Source organism: Acinonyx jubatus, chromosome C1, assembly GCF_027475565.1.
Source record: "Acinonyx jubatus isolate Ajub_Pintada_27869175 chromosome C1, VMU_Ajub_asm_v1.0, whole genome shotgun sequence".
NCBI classification, from domain to species: Eukaryota; Metazoa; Chordata; class Mammalia; order Carnivora; family Felidae; genus Acinonyx; species Acinonyx jubatus.
The window spans coordinates 152,769,781-152,792,844 of NC_069381.1; the positions used below are offsets into that span (position 1 = coordinate 152,769,781).

A 23,064-nucleotide genomic window follows, 5' to 3' on the forward strand; every position below is an offset into this window, starting at 1 on the left:
GGATCTTAGCCACCTTCGCATTCAAGACAGCAAGAATAATGCTGGCCGTGTAGTAGTGCTCAGCAAATATTTACTGAACTAAGCTAAATTTTTGTCCTAGCACTAATTATAGGGCTTCATTTTTAGGCAAAACAACTTTCCATGTTATTTTTATCCTCCAACTCATTTATTAAAAATACTGACTTACTCAAGAGATTGCTTTAGGTGTCATATCACTTACCAGAGCGCCACTGCTGAGCAGGATCATGAGAACAATAAAGCTTTCAAACCAACTGTGTTCAACTATTCTGTAGCAGGTTTTCCTGATGTTCCACCAGATTTTTCCTTTCCCTGACTCTATGTCAACTTGGCAGCATGGGAATCTCTGCACACAACCTGGCAAGAGAGACATTCATGTAAAATCTTGATATTCAGAATAAATAAAATGCTTAAAATACCCTATTTAATGTGAAGCTTTCCCTGTGATGCCCCTCAACAGAATAATTGCTAACATTTACAATGCAGCTTTAAATAGATTCAACTTGAATAGATTCAATCAAGAATAACTTGTCAATGATTCTAACTTAAAATGTATTCTTGTCTTCTGTATTTCCTTGATTTCTTGTCAATCTCTTCCATGATGTTTAGGCCACTTTTTTTTTCTTCCATTATTGCAGTCCTCATACTGTGCTGATACATGGTGAACTCTGAATGAATGAATATTAAACTAAATCTGAGGACAAAATGCTTTTCAGGACATTCTTTGCTGACAAACTAATTTTCCTTGATGTGGATCTCATCTACAATTTCTGCTACTTCCACTCTATTAAAAAAAAAAACAACTGTGCCAAGCACCATTCTAGATAATATTAAGAGAATTGGTAGAAGTTTCTAAAATTATGTTCAAAAGAAATAGATCTTCATTAGAATATTCAGGTAAAACTGTTTCAAGTACTCTATGTTAAAAGCAACTTGGGACATGTGGGTGGCTCAGCCGGTTAAATGTCTGACTTTGGCTCAGGTCATGATCTCACAGTTGGTGGGTTCGAGCCCCGTGTCAGGTTCTGTGCTGACAGCTAGGAGCCTGGAGCCTGCTTTGGATTCTGTGTCTCCCTCTCTGTGTGCCCCTCCCCCACTTGCATTCTCTCTCACTTTCAAAAAAATAAACATTAAAAAAAATGTTAAAAAAATAAAAACAACTCTGTCTTTGTAATCATAGATATAAAACATGCTGCTTTGGTAAGTTGAGGAACATTTAATTTAAAATTTTTTAACCATTTATTATCTTTTGTATACTTAGCTGTGTATATAATTTCTTCTCCTCAGGGAATTTATTTTTGGTTTTGATTAGGCAGATAAATATAGAAATAAATGACTGTAACTGGATAAAGCAACTGAAACCACAGATGTAAAGGGGTTATTTGGTAGCATGGAAGAAGTCTACCTAACCTGGCTTGTTTGCTCAGGAGAGGTTGGAACTTTGTGGAAGGAAGAGCTGGAGCCTGAACTGAGTCAAAGTATTAGCCAAAAAGAGTATGGGTGGAATGCCCTGCCAAGGAAGCAAAATGTGTTATGCATAGGAATTATAAGCAGTTCAGAGTGGTGATGAAAGCACAGTGTATACAAGAGGCATAGGTGAGAAATGAGGTTAGAGAAATTGGTCAGATTATGGAAAGCATTTTCTACCACATGAAGGAGTTTGGTGTATATCCTAGAGATGATGAGGAGTATGTGGAAGGTTGCAAGCAGAAAATGATATAGGCAGATGCAATTTAAATAGATGTCAACAGTTGAATGGAGGATAATCTGGAAGAGAAGAAAAAGGAGAGCGAAGGTGTAGAAGGACTAAGAGCCAGAAAACCATTTAGGATTCTGGTATAGTAGCCTTAACAAGAGGGGCAGGTTATGGCAACTTCTAGTTTCTAGAGCAATAACGGATTGAAGACATGTTTGGCAGGTAAAGTCAGATGGATTTACAGACTTACTGGATATGTGATGTTAGAGAAAGGGAGGACTCCCAGAACAACTGGGTGAAGGTCAGCAATGAAATGAAGAACAAAAGTGTGGGAGCTACTTGGCAGAGTTTGAGTTTGAGATGCTGGTGGGACTTCCAAATACCAATATCCTGCAGATATCTGGAGGTCTGAATCTGCAGCTCAGGGGGTAAGTCTGGGCTAGGAAAGAACAGTTTTGAGGTCACACAAAAAATATATTTTAGGATAAGGAGAGAAAAAAGGACCAAGTCTGGAACATCTTAGAACAGTTAATATTAAGGAACAGAATGCAATGGTATGCTGGAGCCAGTTCACCCAGGCTGTTGATAACTCATTGTTCAATTGTCAGGAATTTTTGTGAGCCTGTTGTTAAATGCAGCAATCCTCAAGCATTAAATTATGTGAACTTAAAACTATAGCTTACCATTTTGTTTTTAATGTTTATTTTTGAGAGAGAGACACATACAGTGTGAGTAGGGGAGGGCAGGGAAGAGAGGGAGACACAGAATCCAAAGCAGGCTTGAGGCTCTGACCTGTTAACACAGAGCCTGACATGGGGCTCAAACCCCAAACTGCGAGATCATGACCTGAGCCCACGTCAAACACTTAACCGACTGAGCCACCCAGGCACCCTGAAATTATAACTTACTTTTGAAAGGATAAGAAACACTTAAAACATATCACTTTCTAATCATTTCAGTTTATCTGTGCTCTTGAGTATATGTGTATATTCTATCTGGATTATGTAAAATTTGGACTACTGTCGTCTCTTCCCAACTCCACATTTGGTGAAGTCACATCAGTAGTTTGGGGATAAGCCATGGTGGGGATCTTTACACTACAAAAGTCATCAAATGCTATAAACCAGGGCTTGTTGGTTTTCTAGAGTAAACTTAAAGTAATGGAAGAACTGTTAGTAAAATATATAAAATAATGAGTATCATATTCATAGCCATGACACTATGAACAGCACAAAAAATTGAGGAAATATTCTTTCGTTATTCAAATTCTATTATCTGAGATTTGCAAACATCATTGATGAATGAGTGAAGTTCTGGCATATAGTTTCTTTGTCTCACTTTCACCTTACTGATTAATATAAATGAAAATACCAACCAACCTTTGGGTTAAAACTATACTTGTTCATCAATTGCAATTATTGATTATCTATAAATACCAAATTTTACTAAAATCTAACAAAAGCATTCTGTGAGAATCAATGAGCTATATGGAATGTACAATAGGAATATTGTTTATATTATTACTTGTAAATCATGTGCCACTCATCCTTTATATCTATAAAATTCATAATAAACTGAGGTACATATTCATACTTTATTTTTCTTGGAGAACAGTGGTGAAACATTTACCTGTACCCCACTAGGACAGGTGGAATAAGAGAAAACCTTGAAGGAGAAGGAGACAGAGTGGAAGTGGGAGAGATGTATAAGTAAATAAGTAAATAAGTAAGGCAGTAAATAAGTCAGGGAGTAATAAGGTTCTGAACAGAACCATGACCAAGAGAGACCCAGAAAGATAATGACTGAAATTCTAAAAATTAAATATAAAAAACTGAAGTTGATTTTTAAAAAACCCACAATTACTTTGAAAAAGAGGAAGAACTGAAAAAAGAGGAACTACAATTCATTTCTCTCTTAAAAATTTTCCTTTCACAACCGTCATGCCGTGCTGGTGGGAATGTAAATTAGTGCAGCCACTGTGGAAAACAGTATGGAAGTTCTTCAAAAAGTTAGAAACAGAAACACTATATGATCCAATAATTTCACTATTGGGTACTTACCCGAAGAAAACAAAAACACAAATTTTAAAAGATACATGCACCCCTATGTTTATTGCAGCATTATTTAAAATAGCCATGTCCATTGATAGATAAATGGATAAAGAAGATATGGTATATATACATATCATGGGTTATTACCCAACCATAAAAAAAGGATGAGATCTTGCCATTTAGGACAATATGAATAGATCTAGAGAGTATTCTGCTAAGTGAAATAGTCAGAGAAAAACAAATACCATATGATTTCATTTACATATAGAATCTAAAAAAAATGAATAAACAAACATACATAAAGCAGAAACACACCCATAAATAGAGAACAAATTGATGGTTTCCAGGGGCAGGGAGTGGGGGGATGGGCAAAAGGCATGAAGAGGAGTGGAAGGTACAGGCTTCCACTTATGAAATGAATTAGTCACAAGGATGAAAGGTATAGCATAGGGAATACAGTCAACATTACATAGAAGAGCACTGTATGGTGACAGATGGTAGCCATACTTGTGGTGAGCATTAACATAATGTGTACATTGGATGAATCACTATGTTGTACACCTGAAACTAACATAACATTGTGTGTCAACTATACTTCAATAAAAAAAAAAATCACTGAAAAAAGTGTTTTTCCTTCCAACTGGAGGGAAGGTAAAAAGGTGGGAGAGCACTTTTTAGATACTTGTTTCAGAGGTATGCAAGTTAGCCATTAAAAAAAAAATTCCTGTTTTATAAAACAATATATTTAATTAAAAATACTGAGCCTCTCAAGTAATAACTCAGATAATCATAAAGTGTATGACTTGAAACAACAAAACTAGAATTCTCTTGAACTGTACTGTTTAGGCAATGTCTTATTATGGTTTCTTTTATGATTCTAAAATGAAATTAGTTCATTGATCCAAGTAATATGAGGTATATCTGGCACTTTAATTTCCAGCACTATAAAAATGTAGCAAGCTATGTTTTGTTTTGTTTCTCAAAAGTCTCTGTTTTTTGCGATTGTGTGCATTTTATGTGTTCCTGTCCTTTCTCTCTGGAAAATTTTAAGCTCCCAGAAGGCTAAAACTTATCAGTTACGCCCTTCATTTCTGCTCACGGTACTAAACCAGATTCTTTTACATGGTTTAATATGTCATGTATAGTTGACTTAAAAGACATCATTCCCCTCCAAATGTAGTTCTAAAATAATCCAAGCATTAGTCGTGATCTGAAAGATCGTATCTCTGCAAATTCTAGAATTTACAAAACTTGGATGGAAATTGGATTAGATTGGATGAAAAAAAGAAGCCCAGAATGAATAGGAAATATACATGTGCCTTCATTTATCCAACATTAATTATAGTTAACATAACCTCAGATCTGAATGAATTTATCTTCATTGTATTTAAACAACCACCATACCTCTCAAATGCACTTAATAGAGTTAGAATATTTTGGAGGCTTTTTAAACATGTTTTTAATATTTATTTATTTTTGAGAGAGAGAGAGAGTGAGTGAGTAGGGGGAGAGAGAGAGGGAGACACAGAATCCCAAGCAGGCTCCAGGCTCTGAACTGTCAGCACAGAGCCCGACGTGGGGCTTGAACCCATGAACCATGAGATCATGACCTGAGCTGAAGTTGGATGCTTAACTGACTGAGCCACCCAGGTGCCCCTAGCATATTTTATAAAATAATGTAGGAGAATAGTAAAAAGGTAGGACCAAAAATTGACTCCCAGATAAAATCTTCCTGAGCAAAAGAAAACAGGAGGAGTGAAAAAATTTAGGATGGTAGTATTTTTTTATATTAACTTTAGACTTTATAAATTTATTAATGCTTTAGACTTTATAAATTATCTTAAAATAAAAACAAAGATCTTGTGCAGAACAGAATCTATCTGCCTCAAGTATAATTTACCAGAGAAGAAAGTTTCCCTTTTAAGATTTTACTATCTGAGATTTATTTTTGTCAGTCTTAAAATTGAAGAGAAATATTATTCTTAGGATTTTAGATTTAGGCAAGAAAAGGCACTATACGTTCTAATTAAAAAGTAAGATTTTTATCTGAGACAAAAGTTTATAAATATTGCCCTCAAGATTTATAACACCTCAGAGAGTTTCTTACTCTTATTTTGAGGCAGGAGTGCTCGACCGACTGTCTGGCTTTTATGCAAAGGCATATCCTAAGAGATTTCCAACCTCGCTGGTTGGCAATGTTATCACATCTTCTTTATTAAAAGGAGTATTAACTAAATGTAAACATAACAGAGAACCTCTCAAACATTTTAATGGGTCCCCATGGGTAAATGCTATTTCTTTTGGGTGGTTTCATTAATTTGTTCTCATGATGCATTTCATAAACTCTATACTGGGTTTCATCATGTTAAAGTAGTGCTCTCCACCCACCGTCCCCCAAACAAAAAAACTCCTAACCACCACTGACCTCTTCCATGTATCACTTATCTGTCCTACTAAATATTTAACTACTAAATATTTATTTGGGCAAGGGACATTGTTTTTTTCACTGCTCTATCTCTCTCCAGTGAGCACCCTGGGCCTGAAATACAGAAGTTGTTTAATGATTATTTGCTGATTGGATGAAAGAATAATTAAGTGGATAGATGGTGAGAGGCTCAGCAAATTGGATGCCCTGTTTGATTTACCAGGCTGAGCTTCTTAGCTCAGCAGGTTGAGGAAGTATAAAAAGTTTCTAGCTGCTCAGAGCGATGTGACTCACAGATGTGTGTTTCCTCATAAATTTTCTTGTCTTTTTTTAAAAAATTATTTGTTTATTTAATTTTTTTAATGTTTATTTATTGTTGAGAGAGAGATCATGGGTGGGGGAGGAGCAGAGAGAGAGGAGAACGGAGGATCTCAAGCAGGCTCTGCGCTGACAGCAGCGAATCCAATGCAGGTCTTAAACTCAGGAACCGTGAGATCATGACCTGAGCCAAAGTTGGATGCTCAATGGACTGAGCCGCCTGGGTGCCCCATTTAAATTTTTTATTGAGGTAGCACATATATTTAGTATAGTATACCAATTATAAATATATAGATTAATATACTCATATAATAGCCATGTAGGTCAAGATATAACATTTTAAGCACCCAGGAAAGCCCCCCTCCCGCCCCCATGTTCTTTCTCAGTCTGTACCCTCTAGAAGGACTACTGGTCTGACTTCTATCATTGTAGGTTGATTTTACCTATTCATCCCCCATTCCCAGCTTTACTGAGGTATAACTGATAATTTAAAACTGTATATATTTGAGGTACATGAATTGATAATTTGATATTAAGTATACGTTGTAATATAATCATCACAGTCAAGTTAATTAGCATAGCCCATCTTTTCACACGATTACAAATTGCTTCTTTACATCTGTGATGAGAGCATTTAAGATCTACCCTCTTAGCAAATCTGAAGTATACATTATTGTTAATTATAGTCACATTGTTGTAGCTCTTCAGAATATATTTACCTGTGTAACTGAAACTTTGGCCCTCAGTAAATTTTCAATTGTTAAGGTCAAAGTTCATCTGAAAATGTGTTTCTATAATACCTCTTATACATTAGACTCAATTCAGAAGTTATGAATAATCTCAAAGGACTCACATAACTATTCTCATTAGAGCTTTGTAGGACTAGAATGAACTTTTTGTAAAGTTTAATCTCAGTAAAATAGCAACTACAGTCTGAAATAGCTTAGCATTAATGCTTTCTGCAGACGGTTTAAGTTTTTCTAAAGCCCTTTTCTAATTTGAAGACATAATTTGTTTGATAAACCAAACTTCTTTCTAGTTATCCTAGAATTTTAAGTTAGGGTCATTAATAAAAAGTATAGAGGAAATCTTGGTTGTATCTGTACATATTTCATGGTACTAATCAATTTATTGAGAAATCAGCAACACCTGATGAAATTCTTAAATTTTGTAAAGGAAACACTTTAAAGGAAACTGTTTTGCTTATGGTACTAATTTCAGCAAACACAAAATTTCTACCAGTTGGGTGTGATACTTGTTTGCTTCTCACATAAAATGAAATTTAGCTTGTATTTAAAGAATATTCATGTACCCATTGTAGTTAGAAGATTTCTTTATTTGACAGGCATTTTTTTCACACATGAGTGCTAGAGGAAGCAGGTTGAAAAAATCATAGAGGATGAACACAAGTCAATGATTTCTACAAAAAATGCTGATTCTGAGAATAATAGATACCAAGTCATCAGCATCAACCTTGTGCTATCAGAACTATACAGGATTGTCAACAAAATATTTTTAAAAATAAAAAAAAGGAGAAGAAGGATGTTAGGAATTGTGGTAATTAATTTGTGTTATCTCATTTAATGTCCTCAATATCCCTATGATTCAGATGTGATTGTTGTATCTATTTTACAGATGAGGAATCTGAGATTTAAGATTGAAAAATGTGGGAAAAAAAAAGATTGAAAAATGTGCTCAAGGTCTCACAGAGAATTAGCAGTAGGCCAGTTAGAAGTCATGTTTATCAGGCTCTAAAGCTTCTGGTCTATGTTATTGTATTATACTGCAACTCTAGTATAGGTTTGTGTTTTTACTTGAATAATGCAATATTTGATTAGAAAATATTGCATAAATTCACAGGTCAAGTTCGAAGTCACTACTTTGAATAAAATCCCTGAAAAATTCCAGAAGTAGTAAGTTCAGTAAGTCAGAAAGTGAAAAGGAATCAAAGGAGATACTGTTAGAAAAGAAGAGATTGAAATGCAAAGGGCTTTAAATGCTATGTTAAGGACTTCAGGTTTTATCCTATAGACCAATGGTTCTCAGCTTCTAGTGTGCATTAGAATCCCCTGGAGGATGTACACCTTATCCCCAGAGTTTCTGATCAACTTGTGGTTTCTGTAATCAACTTGTGGCTAGAAAGAAAGAGGTCAGGGCTGAATCAGTCTTTAGCTTGAGAGACAGGATAGATCATGATGTCACTAAATGAGAGAAAGACCAGAGGAAGCTGTGAATTACATGGGGGAGAACTCACTAAACCTTGTTTCAAACTTATTTTACCTCACATGTTTAAAGGCAACCAGTAGAGATGACCATACCTGGAACTCAAGTATGAGGTCAGAGGGAAAGATAATAATTTAAGAGTCAAACAACACAGAAATAGATGTTTAAACTATAGACATGGATAAAGCCCCTTAGGGCTAGAGAAATAAGAAGGTAACAGCATTGAAATGTGGGGGAACAATGTTATTTAAGGGATGTGTATAAAGATAGTCACTGAAAGAAACAGGGGAAGAAACTCAACTCTCAGAGATGCAAAAGAAGAACAAAGGTAGAGGGTGGCTTCTGAAACCAAGAGAAGGATTTTGAGACAGACTACTATTAACCAGATAATGGTTAACAGTATCAAACGGTGTGCTGAAAGTTGGCGGGTGGCTTCAACTTTTGATGATAAGGACAGTAGTAGCCTCTATCCCATTGAGCTGTATTCTAGTGGTTCCACAGAACTGGAAAAATGAATTAAGGATCTAAAATGAGAAGTATGAGCACCCTAAGTAAGTAAAGTGCTTTATAGTATAACATACTGTCATTGTAAATTATTATTAGTAAAGGATCTTAAGTGTGGAAACTGAAGCTTTGAAAGCTTCCATGGTTTACCCTTTGTCATAGAGCCATGGCCGAATCAGTATGCAGTGGAGTCTTCTGACTTTTCACTGATAATCCCTGATAAGTATGAGGTTTTAAGATAAAACCCCAAATACGAATAAATGGATGGCTAGCCAAGGTCTTGAATTTTCTCTTACCATCTGTAAAACAGGCCTCTGGCTCATCTGAATTTATAGGTTCAGCCTCTGCTTCTTCTCCTTCTCCTGGCAGAGGGTTATCAACTGTGCTGCACTCAGAGGAACTCGACCGGTTCAATCTCTAAAAAGAAATGCACCAGCCCACCAGGCAGTTAATTTAGAGGTTATTCAAATCTTATATTCAAGCCATACTTAATAATCAAATTCATGCAAAGTGTTATGAAAAAAAGATTAACAAGTATGATGGCCATAAAAACGTATAAACACATATTGAGGTCAAGTAAACTTACAATGCATCTATGCTTAATCTTTCTATCTACACATCCCGTGAAAATTAAATTGTATTATTTTTAGTATGCTAGCAAGTAAGTATATGGACAGAATTAGCATAAGGTAATTGTTTGATAAACTATAGCATTTGTAAAGTATTGGCCAAATTTTTATTATGTTTTATGTGTAATATAATTTGTGTACACCGGTAATTATTATATTCAGACAACCGAGATCCTGATAGAAATAATACAAGTGCCAAATTGCCAATGCCTGAGAATTGAAAGATTGTATCTGACAGTTGGCAGAAAAAGTTTATTGATACTTAAAATTAGAAAAAAAAGAAATAAATTAGTGTAAAATGAAATCCAAACATATTTCCTCTATTAGCTCTTGGATTTAACAATATGTATCAGGATGATATAGATAGAAGGCTTTTCACCAAGACAAAAAAAAGTCAAATATTATATTGGAATCAAAATGCCAAAGACCACACTAATTATTTCATCCAACACAGACCACTTTAGTATAAAATTTCAGGATATAGTTGAAAAGATCATAAAGTATTATATATAATGTCAAAAGATAGTGGTTACCAAAGTGAGCACCACATGCAAAATCTGAAACAAAGATTCAATGAAATTAAACATGGTGGTTTCACACATGAGAGGAATGAATTCATTGTCATTATGATCATATAATTGATCATAAGACAAGTTCTTCCCACCCAGAAATTTATGATCAGACATGATGTTTACACACTTATACATACACAGAAATTTTAGAAAAAATACATACAGCAATTGTAGCAAAACTGTCAATTTTTCCTAATATTGCTTTATAAGGGGTAGAGCAGCACATCAATAGAAGAGTTCATTTTTCATTCTCATTTGCTGAATGACATGTGAATATTGAAAACTACTACTTATTACAGCACATGCTTCTCTTATTAAGATTATAGCTTTACTTTAGAATAGTTCTATAAATACAAGTGCTAAAAGCAAGGAAATACTCATCTCCATTAAATTGGTTTTTTAATCAATTAATTTGCATTAATATTATAGGCCAAATCTAAAATATTAATTTTTAGAGATTTACTGGGAAGCTAAAAATGTGGGTACCACATTCTCAGTGTTATTATTATCACACATTATTCAACACCAGTAAAAAAGTCATTGATACAGCTTTATACATAAGGAATGATATAAGCAAAGTTCTTTTTATGAGAGCAAAGAATTATGATTACTATAATATTTATAATCCTATTGGCATAGGGGCATTATTTCCACCAGTTTGAAGAGTTTTATAATAATATCCGTTATGAACAATATTACTATGAAATTTCACTTAAAAAGCAGAATTAAATTGGTTGAATTAATCTTAAATGACTTTAAAATAAAATTTTAAATAAAATGCATCTAATATGCAGAATGCCTACTCAGGCTAAATTAATGAAAACACCTTCAACCTTCGTATTTGGTTTTCTCATTAAGCATTAGCAAAAAAATATATGCCAAGTTAATTTATAAGCAAATAAAAATTAAGATGATTTTGTAAAGTGTATCATGTCATTTCTGAAACTTTTTTCATAGTATGGCAACTTTTTGACGTTTAAATTCAGAGTTTGGCTCAAATTGTATATAATAAATGACAGTTATTCAAGATAATTCCTCATTGCAACAGACATCAAAATATTTAATATGAACTACAGTTTGTATCATAAGCCAAATTGCTATGACTCTTTAGAAATTCAAGTTTAGAATATTTTTAGGAATTCAGTGTTTTCCCGGGAATGCATGAAGTATTCACAAAGTAGCTATTTTAATACTGTATATAATATTAAACGCGTATGTATATGCCCTAGTGATGTAGAGAGTTTAGATGTAATCTATTCAGTCTTTAAATTTAATATTTACTAAAGTCGAAGTGTCTTCAAACAGCGTCCAAAAGGATGCCTTTAAATAGAAAGGCTAACATCTAAAATGAAAACTTTCCCTTGAAGGGAAATGCATTTAATTCTCATGACAGGTATTGCTGTATTTAACTATTGAATCTTCTTATTTTCTTGTTAGTACACAGAGAAGATCATACCAATCATTTGCATCTCTTTACATTATTATTATTATTTTCAATTCTATAAACTCAATCATTTGTTTTTTTTAGTTTCCTTTCTTGTAATTATGGAAATCGAAGAATTATTATAGTAAACTAAGAGCAGTAAAATAAATACTTTAGTGTATAAAATTCCCCTTTTGATATTATAAATAGCCTATTCTGTAATTTTTGTGTGGATTTTGGTTTTAATAAAATATGAAGTATACTTTTGTCTATAGATTTTTTGCTTGTCTTGTCAACAAATATAATTTTTTACCTTTGACATCCTATACATATAGGCTGTATAAACATAGGATCATAGATGTAGAGTCATTAGCATTAGGAATAGAAAATATACCATAGACAGCATTCCTGCCTTTTTATTGAATAATATGGCATCATTTATTGACACTTTCTAAAATTTTCTTTCTTTTCTTTAAATAAAATCTAATTCAAAAATTTTAAATGTACAATAATATATGGCAAAAAACAAAAGTCCTTTCCATTCTCTGATTCTATTCCCTACTATATATACAGTGTGTATGTGTGTGTGCATACATATATATCTTTCCATATTCAGTGTGCACCCATACAACATTGAAGTAGTTTGGAAATAATCTAATCTTGATTCAAACGTATATAGCTATCTAAGAGGCCCCTTTCAACATTTGAAAATATAATCAGATTAAGATAATGGAGTAGTAGGACCCTATGCTTGCCTTGTCCCTTGAATGCAGCTAGATAAATATCAAATGATTCTGAAGACCCAGTAAATCAATCTGAAGACTGAGAAAACAAACTATACAAGTAAAGGGAGAGAAAAGACCACATGGTAGAAGGTAGGAAGTATGGAGCTGTGATTTGGGGGAGAAAGGATTGTGGGCTGTGGAGGAGAAGGAGTCCTGATCATGGAGAGAGGAAGGAAGACACAGAGAGAGACAGAGAAAGAGAGAGTGAGAGAAATGTACAGGGGATTGCACAACAAAAGCACTTCCTCAAAACCACTGACTGAGAAAATGAGAGGAGCTGATTATCATGAGTTTTTATAACCAGTGGAGCTCAAAAATTGGAGTTTAGAAGTCCATACCATGTGGATGGTGGATGTGCTTGGTGGATGCAGTGGTGCTCCTGTGGAGAAGGAGGGCAGAAGCCCAGGAGCAGATGGCACGATCTGAGAACCCCTGGAATATACTGGGAGAGATAGTTTCCCCTTCTTGGAGTGCATCTGGGAGAGGAGGATAACCTCTCAGGGGACAAAACAGCTGGTGGGTGCCATTGTGCTGCCCTGTTCCTTAGCATAGGAAAAGAGACACCTGCTGAGGGCAGCTAACCTGGACACTGGCTTTTTGCTATGCTTTACTCTAAACTCCAGTCTCCTGCATGTTGGTGCAAATGCCATTCTGGGACAAACTGGCACCAACCCCAGTGCCATGAGACCCTGGCCCAGAGGACCACAGCAGGTCTGTGGCACACCAGGTCCCTAAAACTTAGATTTTGAAACCCAGCCAACATGCCTGAGATAAAACACAGGTGCACTACACTGCTGGGAGGGCAGAATGGCCCAGACACAGGATGAGGGCAGAGATCTGAGGAATGCCTGGGACACATGAGGTGAGATTGTTTGCTCTTCTGTGAGGGCTTCACAGACAGTGGCAGACACAAACTCTCCTCTCCAGGGATAAGGGAGAGGGTTGTTGCCATTTTTCTCCCCCACCCATCAGAACAGACTGACTTCAGTGAGCAGAACAGCTCCAACAGTGGAGACCTGAGCTGCTTACACCGAGCCCCACCCCTCTGAGCTCTGCAGGTGCTTCTTTACTAGGGCAAGTGTACCTGAGAACCAGAGCAGTTGGCTCTTCCCCCAGAGGACCAGCACAAACTCCTGCACACACCAAGTCTACTGACCACAGAGTGTGCAAAGCTTTAGCTCTAGGACACATAGGATCTAGCCTCTTAACAAGCAGACCAGAGCACACCTAGTTAAAACTCACCACACTCTGGACAAGGTGAAAACACTCCCCACGGCAGGCAAGAAGAAACTCTGCAGAGGACTGACCTGAGGGGAAAAGCAGCCAAAACAGTAGCAGAGAACACACAGCATAAACCAGAAACACCTCCTGAAATGCCAGGCCCTGGACAGTATATGATCTCTTCTTCATAAAGCCATTACTCTCTGGAGCAGGAAACATAGCAAGCTTTCATAACACACGGAAGGCAGAGACCTAGACAAAATGCTAAGATGGAAGAGTTCATCCATTCCAAAAGAAAGAACAAGAAAGGGTCATGGTCAGGGATCTCTTTGAAACAGATATAAGTAATATGCTTGATCTAGAATTTGGAACAATCATAAGGATATTAGCTGGGCTTAAGAAAAGCATAGAAGACACCATAGAAAAGCATAGAAGACAATAGGCCGTCCCCTATTGTAGAGCTAAAAGACTTAAAAACCAGTCAGGTTGAAATAAAAAAAATACTATAACCGAGATGAGAAACTGACTGATTGTAATGACCACAAGGATGAAAGAATCATAGGAATGAATAAGTAACATAGAAGATAAAATTATGGAAATTAATGAAGCTGAAAAGAAGAGGGAAAGAAAAATACAGGATCATGAATAAGACTTAGGGAATTCAGTGACTCCTTAGGTGTATTTGAGCAGATTATAGCTGAAAACTTCCATAATCTGGGGAAGGAAACAGATGTACAAATCCAGGAGGCACAGAGAACTTCCATCAAAATCAACCAAAGCAGGCCAACACCAAGACATATTAAAGTAAAATTTGCAAAACACAGAGTTAAGGAAAAAATCCTAAAAGCAGCAAGGAAAATGAAATCTCTAACTTACAAGGGAAGACAAATAAGGTTAGCAGCAGACCTATTCCCAGAAACTTGGCAGGCCAGAGGGAGTGGCATGATATATTCAATGTGCTGAAGAGGAAAAATATATAGTTAAGAATATTATATCCAGCAGGCTGTCATTCAGAAAAGGAGAGATAGAGTTTCCCAGACAAACAAATATTAAAGGAGTTCACAACCACTAAACCAGCTCTGTAAGAAATATTAAAGAGGACTCTTTAAGGGAGAAAGAAAGAGCAATGTGACAAAGACTAGAAAGGAACAGAGAATGGGGTGCCTGGGAGGCTCAGATGGTTAAGCGCCCAACTTTGGCTCAGGTCATGATCTCATGGTTCATGAGTTCAAGGCCCACATTGGGCCCTGTGCTGACAGCTCAGCGCCTGGAGCCTGCTCCAGATTCTCTGTCTCACTCTCTCTCCACCCCTCCCCTTCTTGCTCTCTGTCTCTATCTCTTGAAAATAAATAAACATTAAAAAAATTTACAAAAAAGAAAGGAACAGAGAAGATCTCTAGATTGTTTCTAAGATTGGACTAAATGCTCCAGTAAAAAGACACAGAGTAACAGAATGGATTAAAAAAAAAAAACAGAAAAAAAACAAAAAACAAGACCCATATATCTGCTGCCTACAAAAGACTCATTTTAGACCTAAAGACAATTGCAGATTGAAAGTGAGGGGATGGAGAACCATCTATTAGGCTAATGGATGTAAAAAAAAAAAAAAAGCTGGAATAGCCAGACTTATGTCCGACAAACTAGATTCAAACTAGATTTTAAACCAAAGACTGTAACAAGAGATGAAGAAGTGTACTATATAATAATAACGGGGGTCTATCCAACAAAAAGATCTAACAACTGTAAATATTTATGTCCACAACCTGAAAGCACCCAAATATATAAAACAACTAATAACAAACAAAGAAACCCATTGATTATAATACAATAATAGTAGTGGACTTGAACACCCCACTTACAACAATGGAAAAATCATCTAAGCAGAAAAACAGCAAGGAAACAATCGCTTTGAATGATCACTGAACCAGATGGACTTAACAGATATATTCAGAACATTTCATCCCAAAGCAGCAGAATACACATTGTTTTCAAGTGCACATGGGACATTCTCCAGAATAGAACCACATAGTGGGTCACAAATCAGACCTCAACAAATACAAAAAAATTAAGATCATACCATGCATATTTTCTGACCAGAACACTATGAAACTTAAAGTCAACTACAAGAAAAAATTTGGAAAGACCACAAATACATGGAAGTTAAAGAACATCCTACTAAAGAATGAGTTAACCAAGAAATTAAAGAAGAAATAAAAGAATACATGGAAGTAAATGAAAATAAAAACATGATGGTCCAAAATCTTTGGGATACAGCAAAAAAAAAAAGTCATAAGAGGGAGGTATACAGCAATATAGCCTTACCTCAAGAAGAAAAATGTCAAATACACAACCTAACCTTACACCTAAAGGAGCTAGAAAAGAAACAGCAAAGAAGCCTAAAGCCAACTGAAGAAGAGAAATAATAAAGATTAGAGCAGAAATAAATGATATAGGAAAAAAACCCAGTAGATCAGATCAATGAAACTAGGATTAGTTCTATGAAAGAATAAATTGATGGACCCCTAGCCAGACTTATCAAAAAGAAAAGAGAAATGACCCAAATAAATAAAATCACAAATGAAACAGATCGCAACCAACACCACAGAAATACAAACAATTATAAGAGAATATTATGAAAAATTATATGCCAACAAACTGGACAACCTAGGAGAAATGGACAAATTCCTAAAAACATACAAACTACCAGAACTGAAACAAGAAGAAATAGAAAATTTGAACAGACCCATAACCAGCAAAGAAATTGAATCAGTAATCAAAAATCTCCCAAAAAACAAAAGTCCAGGGCCAGATGAAATCCCAGGGGAATTCTACCAAACATTTAATGAAGAATTAATATCTATTATTTTTTTTAAGTTTATTTATTTATTTTGAAAGAGAGAGAGAAAGAACATGAGAGGGGCAGAGACAGATGGAGAGAGAGAGACTCCAATGTGGAGTTCAATCTCACAAACCATGAAATCATGACCTGAGCTGAAACCAAGAGTTGGTTGCTTAACTGACTGAGCCACCCATTCTTCTCAAACTGTTCCAAAAAATAGAAATGGAAGGAAAATTTCCAAACTCTTTCTATGAGGTCAGCATTACCTTGATGCTAAAGCTAGAAAAAGACCCACTAAAAAGGAGAATAGTAGGTCAATATCCCCGAATAACATTGATATAACTCTCAACAAGACACTAGCAAATTGAATCCAACAAGTAAATTAAAAGAATTATTTGCCCACAATCAAGTGGGATTTATTGCTGGGCTGCAGGGCTGGTTCAATATTTGCCAATCAATCAACGTGATATAACACATTAATAAAAGAAAGGATAAGAACCATATGATACTTTCAAAAGATGTAGAAAAAGCACTTGACAAAATACAGCATCCTTTCTTGATAAAAAACCCTCAACAAAGTGGGGATAAAGGGAACATGCCTCAACATCATAAAGGTCATATACAAAAGACCCACAGTGGGGTCCTCAATGGAGAAAAACTGAGAGCCTTTCCTCTATGGTCAGGAACAAGACAGGGGTTTCCACTCTCACCATTATTATTTGACATAGTACTGGAAGTCCTAGCCTCAGCAATCAGACAACAAAAAGAAATAAAAGGCATCCAAACGGGTAAGGAAGAAGTCAAACTTTCACTATTCGCAGATGATATGACATGATGTAAAATACCTGAAACGCTCAACCAAAAAATTGCTAGAACTGATACCTGTATTCAGTAAAGTCACAGGATACAAAATCAACATACAGAAATCTGTTGCATTTCTATACACCAATAATAAAGCAGTAGAAAAAGAAATCAATCCCATTTTCAATTGCATCAAACCCCATAAGATACCTAGGAATAAACCTAACCAAAGAAGTAAAAGAATTATACTCTGAAAACTATAGAACACTGATGAAAGAAATTGAAGATGACACAAAGAATTGGAAAAACATTCCATGTTCATGGATTAGAAGAAGAAATATTGTTAAAACGTCTATACTACCCAAAGAAATCTACACATTTAATGCAACCCTTATCAAAATACCACCAGCAATTTTTCACAGAGCTAGAATAAACAATCCTAAAATTTGTATGGAATCACAAAAGACCCCAAATAGCCAAAGCAATCTTGAAAAAGAAAAGCAAAGCTGGAGGCATCACAATTCCAGATTTTAAGCTACAAAGTTGTAATCATCAAGACTGTATGGTACTGGCACAAACAGAGACACACACATCAATAGTACAGAATAGAAAGCCCAGAAATGGACCCACAACTATACGGGCAACTAATTTTTGGTGAAGCAGAAAAGAATATCCTAGGAAAAAGACAGTCTCTTCAACAAATGGTGTTGAGAAAATTGGAGAGCAACATTCTGTCCACTGGATCACTTTGTTACACTCTACACGAAAATAAATTCAAAATGGATGAAAGACTTAAATGTGAGACAAGAAACCATAAAAATCCTAGAGGAAAACACAGGCAGCAACCTCTCTGACGTCGGCCATAGCAACTTCTTGTCAGACACATTTGCAGAGGCCAGGGAAACAAAAGCAAAAATGAATTCTTGAGACTTCATCAAGATAAAAATCTTCTGTACAGTGAAGGAAACAATCAACAAAACTAAAAGGCAGACTATGGAATGGGAGAAGATATTAGCAAATTACATGTCTGATAAAAGGTTTGTATCCAAAATCTATAAGAGTTTATCAAACTCAGCACCCCCCTCCAAAATAATCCAGTGACAAGAGGAAGACATGAATAGACATTTTTCCAAAGAAGACATCTAGATGACTATCAGACACATGAAAAGATGCTCAACATCACTCAACATCAGGGAGCTACAAATCAAAACCATGATAAATTACTGCATCACACCTGTCAGAATGGTTAAAACTAACAACTCAGAAAACAACAGATGTAGGTGAGGATTGGGGAAAGGGGAACCCTCTTACACTGTTGGTGGGAATGTAAACTGGTGCAGACACTCTAGAAAACAGTATGGAGATTCCTAAAAAAGTTAAAAATAGAACTACCTTATGACCCAGCAATTGCACTATTAGATATTTACTCAAAGGATAAAAAAATACTGATTCAAAGGGGCACATGCACCCCAATATTTATAGCAGCATTATCAACAAAGCCAAATAATGGAAAGAGACCAAATGTTCATCAACTGATGAATGGATAAAGAGGATGTGGTACATATATACAATGGAATACTACTCAGCCATAAAAAGTATGAAATCTTGCCATTTGCAATGACATGGATGGAGCTAGAAATGTATTATGCTAAGTGTAATAAATCAGTTCAAGAAGGACAAATACTATATGATTTCACTTATATGTGGAATTTAAGAAACAAAACAGATGAACATAGGGTAAGAAAAAAAGAGAAGGAGGCAAATATAAGAAACTTAACTATAGAGAACAAACTGAGAGTTGCTGGGTGGGGAAGTGAGTGGGGGGATGGGTTAAATGGGTGATGGGCATTAAGGATGGCACTTGTTGTGATGAGCACTGGGTGTTATATATCAGTGATGAATCACTAAATTCTACTCCTGAAACCAGCATTACGCTATATGTTAACTAAGTACAATTTAAATAAAAACTTGGAACATTAAAAAAAATGATCAAATTAAGTACTTTTTTATTCATCATGGTTCTTTCGATTGCCTGGAAGGTGTTTTTTCTACAATACTTAATGTGAATAGAGACTGTTAAATATAGGTGTTATATGAGAAACTGCCCTAAGCTGGTAACTTACAATGTTATTACTGACATATCCCGAAATAGGCATTCACATCATAAGGCTATTTTATGCTAGTTGGCCTTTTCTTATTTTGAGAGGTATGAAGTAGGATTATCTAATAATTTGATGATCTGCCACTCAAAAAAAGCCAAAAAAGAAAAAAAAATTTAAAACCTATTCTACCTATTGTAGAAAATACAGAACCCAACAAAAACCTTATGCAAAGAGGATGGTTGGTGTTGAAAACATTCCAAAGATTATACATTTAAAATACATACTGTAAGTCTGATTGCTATATACAACAAAAGATATTCTTTGAGGAGCAGAGCTTAGAATAGTTATTCCACCGGAGAAGTGAAACAAATAAACACAGAAGAGAGCAAGAAGTTGAGAGAAGCAAACCAAAGAGAAGAGATGGGCATATATGGGCAGAAAAATTAAGGGAGACATTCATGATAAACTAAGCTCTACTGTATGTCATTAAGCTTAAGAAATATTTTTTAATTATATTCAAATAACATCACCCATATTTTAATTTTAGAGTCTAATTTTACAATTGATATTCATAATGAGGGCCCTGAATCATTAAAGGAGTAAAATGGTCAAGTTCAGAAAAAAAGATCGAAGGAACTTTAAAGAAGAAATCTACAGATTCTACTATGCTTTGTGGGAGTAGGGGTCCAGTGTTTTCCAAGCTCCCATTCTATCATGGGATAACAATTTAAAATATTCTTTTCTGGTCTAGAACCAAAATATGCTTTCCTCTTCCTTGCAGTTGTTAGGGCCCTTTATGCCCTCTGGAGAAATGCAAATATTATCTTCCTACAGCCTTTTCAAAATGAGACTACCATTTGTGTTTTTCATCTTAAGAGTACTGATATTTAGTTTCTTTACATGACTTAGCATTCTAGGCGCCTCAAGTCCCTCCAATCCTTTTCTCATCTCTCTAAAATCCCCATCTCTCTCAAGACTCTTTTTAAATGATAATGCCAGTTAAAAAGTACTGAAGATATCCTTCATCAATGGAAATGACAATAGTATGTTCCTTTCTGTTACCTAGATTTACTACCATTTAAGTAGCAATTTTTAGTTTAATTACTAGTTACAGTAAACTCTTGACTCAAGGCAACTAAAACCCCAGCACTTTTTCAGAGAAAGGGTAAGAAATGGAAGTTTTCCTTTTCTAGTGTTCTTGATGACTACTAGAGAAAGTCTGTAGGCTTTTAGCTTGTTCAGCAGGAAATCCACTTAACAGTTCCATCACAGGGTCAACGTGGTGTATAGTATTAGATGATGGAGAAATAATGAGGTCAAATCTCAGGCACATCCATGGAAATTCAAAATTAAGCAAATGATTTCACTGAGAATTCTTACTTTTTCCATAATCTTCTATCTAGAGCACTTCCTATTTAAAAACATGACAACTTATATGCCTAAAAGATAAGATCTTGCATATGAAAACAAACAAACAAACAAATTTTGGCCACATAAAAGATTGGACTGATTACAGGTGTCTCAGCCAGATCGTACAGGGTCATCTTGGATCTTTAAAAGGCAAGTGACATTCACCAATATGGACTTGCCATGCAATCAACCAATGGTATTCTGTGCACTAACACAGAACTCCTATCTGCAGAGAATAGATATTTAAGTAGCTGGAATACAGTGGGTCAAGTGAGAAGGAAAACTTAAAAACTTGAGAAACAAATATTTAAATATTTCTGCTACTGAGGCCTACTAGAAGTGGATAAATAAGGATTGGAACACAGGCAAACATTCTGGCAAAATGTGAGGTAAAAACGTAAACTCTAAGACTCAAGCTCATTATTCACTTACAATTAAAAAAAGAATAACAAACAAACAAAAAAACTACCAGTACATTTATGCTAGCCCCTTAAAACTACTCATAATGAGGAAGGAGAAGGAAAGACAAATTCCAGTGGATGGAACAGTTTTTTGAATACATGGATCTCTAATATTGAAAATACAATGTAAAATAAAAATTGGTACAGAAAAAGCATATTTTTCCTAATGTTTATGTAGGCAGCTTCTGCCAAAGAAAAGTATTATATTTTGAGTCATTCTTCACAAATGAAATATCCAGAGTTTTTTTGGCTTCAGGACAATGACCATTCATCAATATGAACCTCATGTTTTCTAACAGTTTGGTAAAAAAAAAGTAATAATAATTGAAGAATTACACACACACACACGCACACACACACACACATTTCTGGAAACCATTTTCCGAAAAAGTATGTGTTTTACCTATACATACTATTGTATACGTATGCATCTTTATTTATGTTCTAGGCAGGGGGGAGATTTTCTACATTCTGAAATAAAATTGTTTTACAAGAGAATATTGCCTCTGCATCACCACCCATCTGAAATAGAAAAAAAAAATACGTCTTTTACTTAGGAGTACCTTTAAAGCTAACTTCAAGTAAAATGGAACAATATTTGTTTGCTCTTTTAATTAGAAACTGCTAACATCATTATCCCTAGAGTGTATCATTTTCATGATGAAGTTTTGCTTTCAACATTGCACAATGGAAAACAATAATAAAAACATCCCATCAATGACAGAGCAATTCAAAATATATACTAGACTATAAAAGACAAAAGGCAAGATTCTTATTAATATGGATTTTTTTTCAGAAAACTATTTTCTAGAGTTCATTCAACAAGCTATACTAAAATAAGACAAAATAGATCTGAGTGGCATTTTTTCTTTTATATTTGTTAGAAATATTATATAATGAAGTCCATATTAATCTGCTTCCAATATTATGAAAAGTGTTATATGTCTTATTGAAAGATTTAGTGTTCACTTACTATGTTCCATTTAAACCTCTTACCTTCCTGAGGCTATGCTACCTGTTTCCTTATGAGATATATACATTATAAGAAACATTCTCATCAGCGTATAATATTGCTTTTGGAATCAAATTAAGCATTTCAAGCACCTATAATTCATTCATTCATAGGCTTGGCCTATTAAATTTTAATTGATGCATTTTCTATATAAGCAAATAAAAATTAAATTAGTTACTGAATTGATCAAAGAAATAAAGCCCTAGTTATCACTGTGCTTAAAGTCATTTCAAAATATATTCAAAATTATCCTAGAAGCTGGGTACTGTGGCTCTGTCCTCAGCTTTCTAGGTGTGTACTTAGAAAACAGCTTATTTGTATGCATTTCAATTTCTGTAAATACAGGGCTAGTACTAGACTGTTTCTTTTCTGTTCTGAGATTTTATTTTTATGCTTGAAGTATTTTCCCACAAAAATGGCTTATTGACAGAGTTTTGCTTTACTAAATTTAAATGTGACTATTTTTTCCAGTGTAATTTTAAGGTGCACAATGTAATGATTTGATACATGTATATGTTGTGTATAAATATATCTCTATATATTTACCACATCCTTTATGCACATAATTACCATT

At 34.9% G+C, this 23,064-nt stretch overlaps 1 protein-coding gene and 1 long non-coding RNA gene across 8 annotated transcripts in view; one reads left to right on the plus strand and one right to left on the minus strand.

Moving 5' to 3' along the window:
- LOC113598200 (uncharacterized) overlaps nt 1–23,064 on the plus strand; it is a 117,146-nt gene that overhangs the window by 73,710 nt on the left and 20,372 nt on the right. The gene's annotated exons all lie outside the window — the stretch shown is intronic.
- SCN9A (sodium voltage-gated channel alpha subunit 9) overlaps nt 1–23,064 on the minus strand; it is a 165,553-nt gene that overhangs the window by 28,891 nt on the left and 113,598 nt on the right. For all 3 annotated transcript variants that reach the window (XM_027055575.2, XM_053215223.1, XM_027055576.2), the window contains 2 exons: nt 9,532–9,652; nt 221–375 (listed from right to left, as the gene is read on the minus strand). In XM_027055575.2, coding sequence (XP_026911376.2) covers nt 221–375; nt 9,532–9,652 — 276 coding nt within the window. The remainder of the gene's footprint in view (nt 1–220; nt 376–9,531; nt 9,653–23,064) is intronic.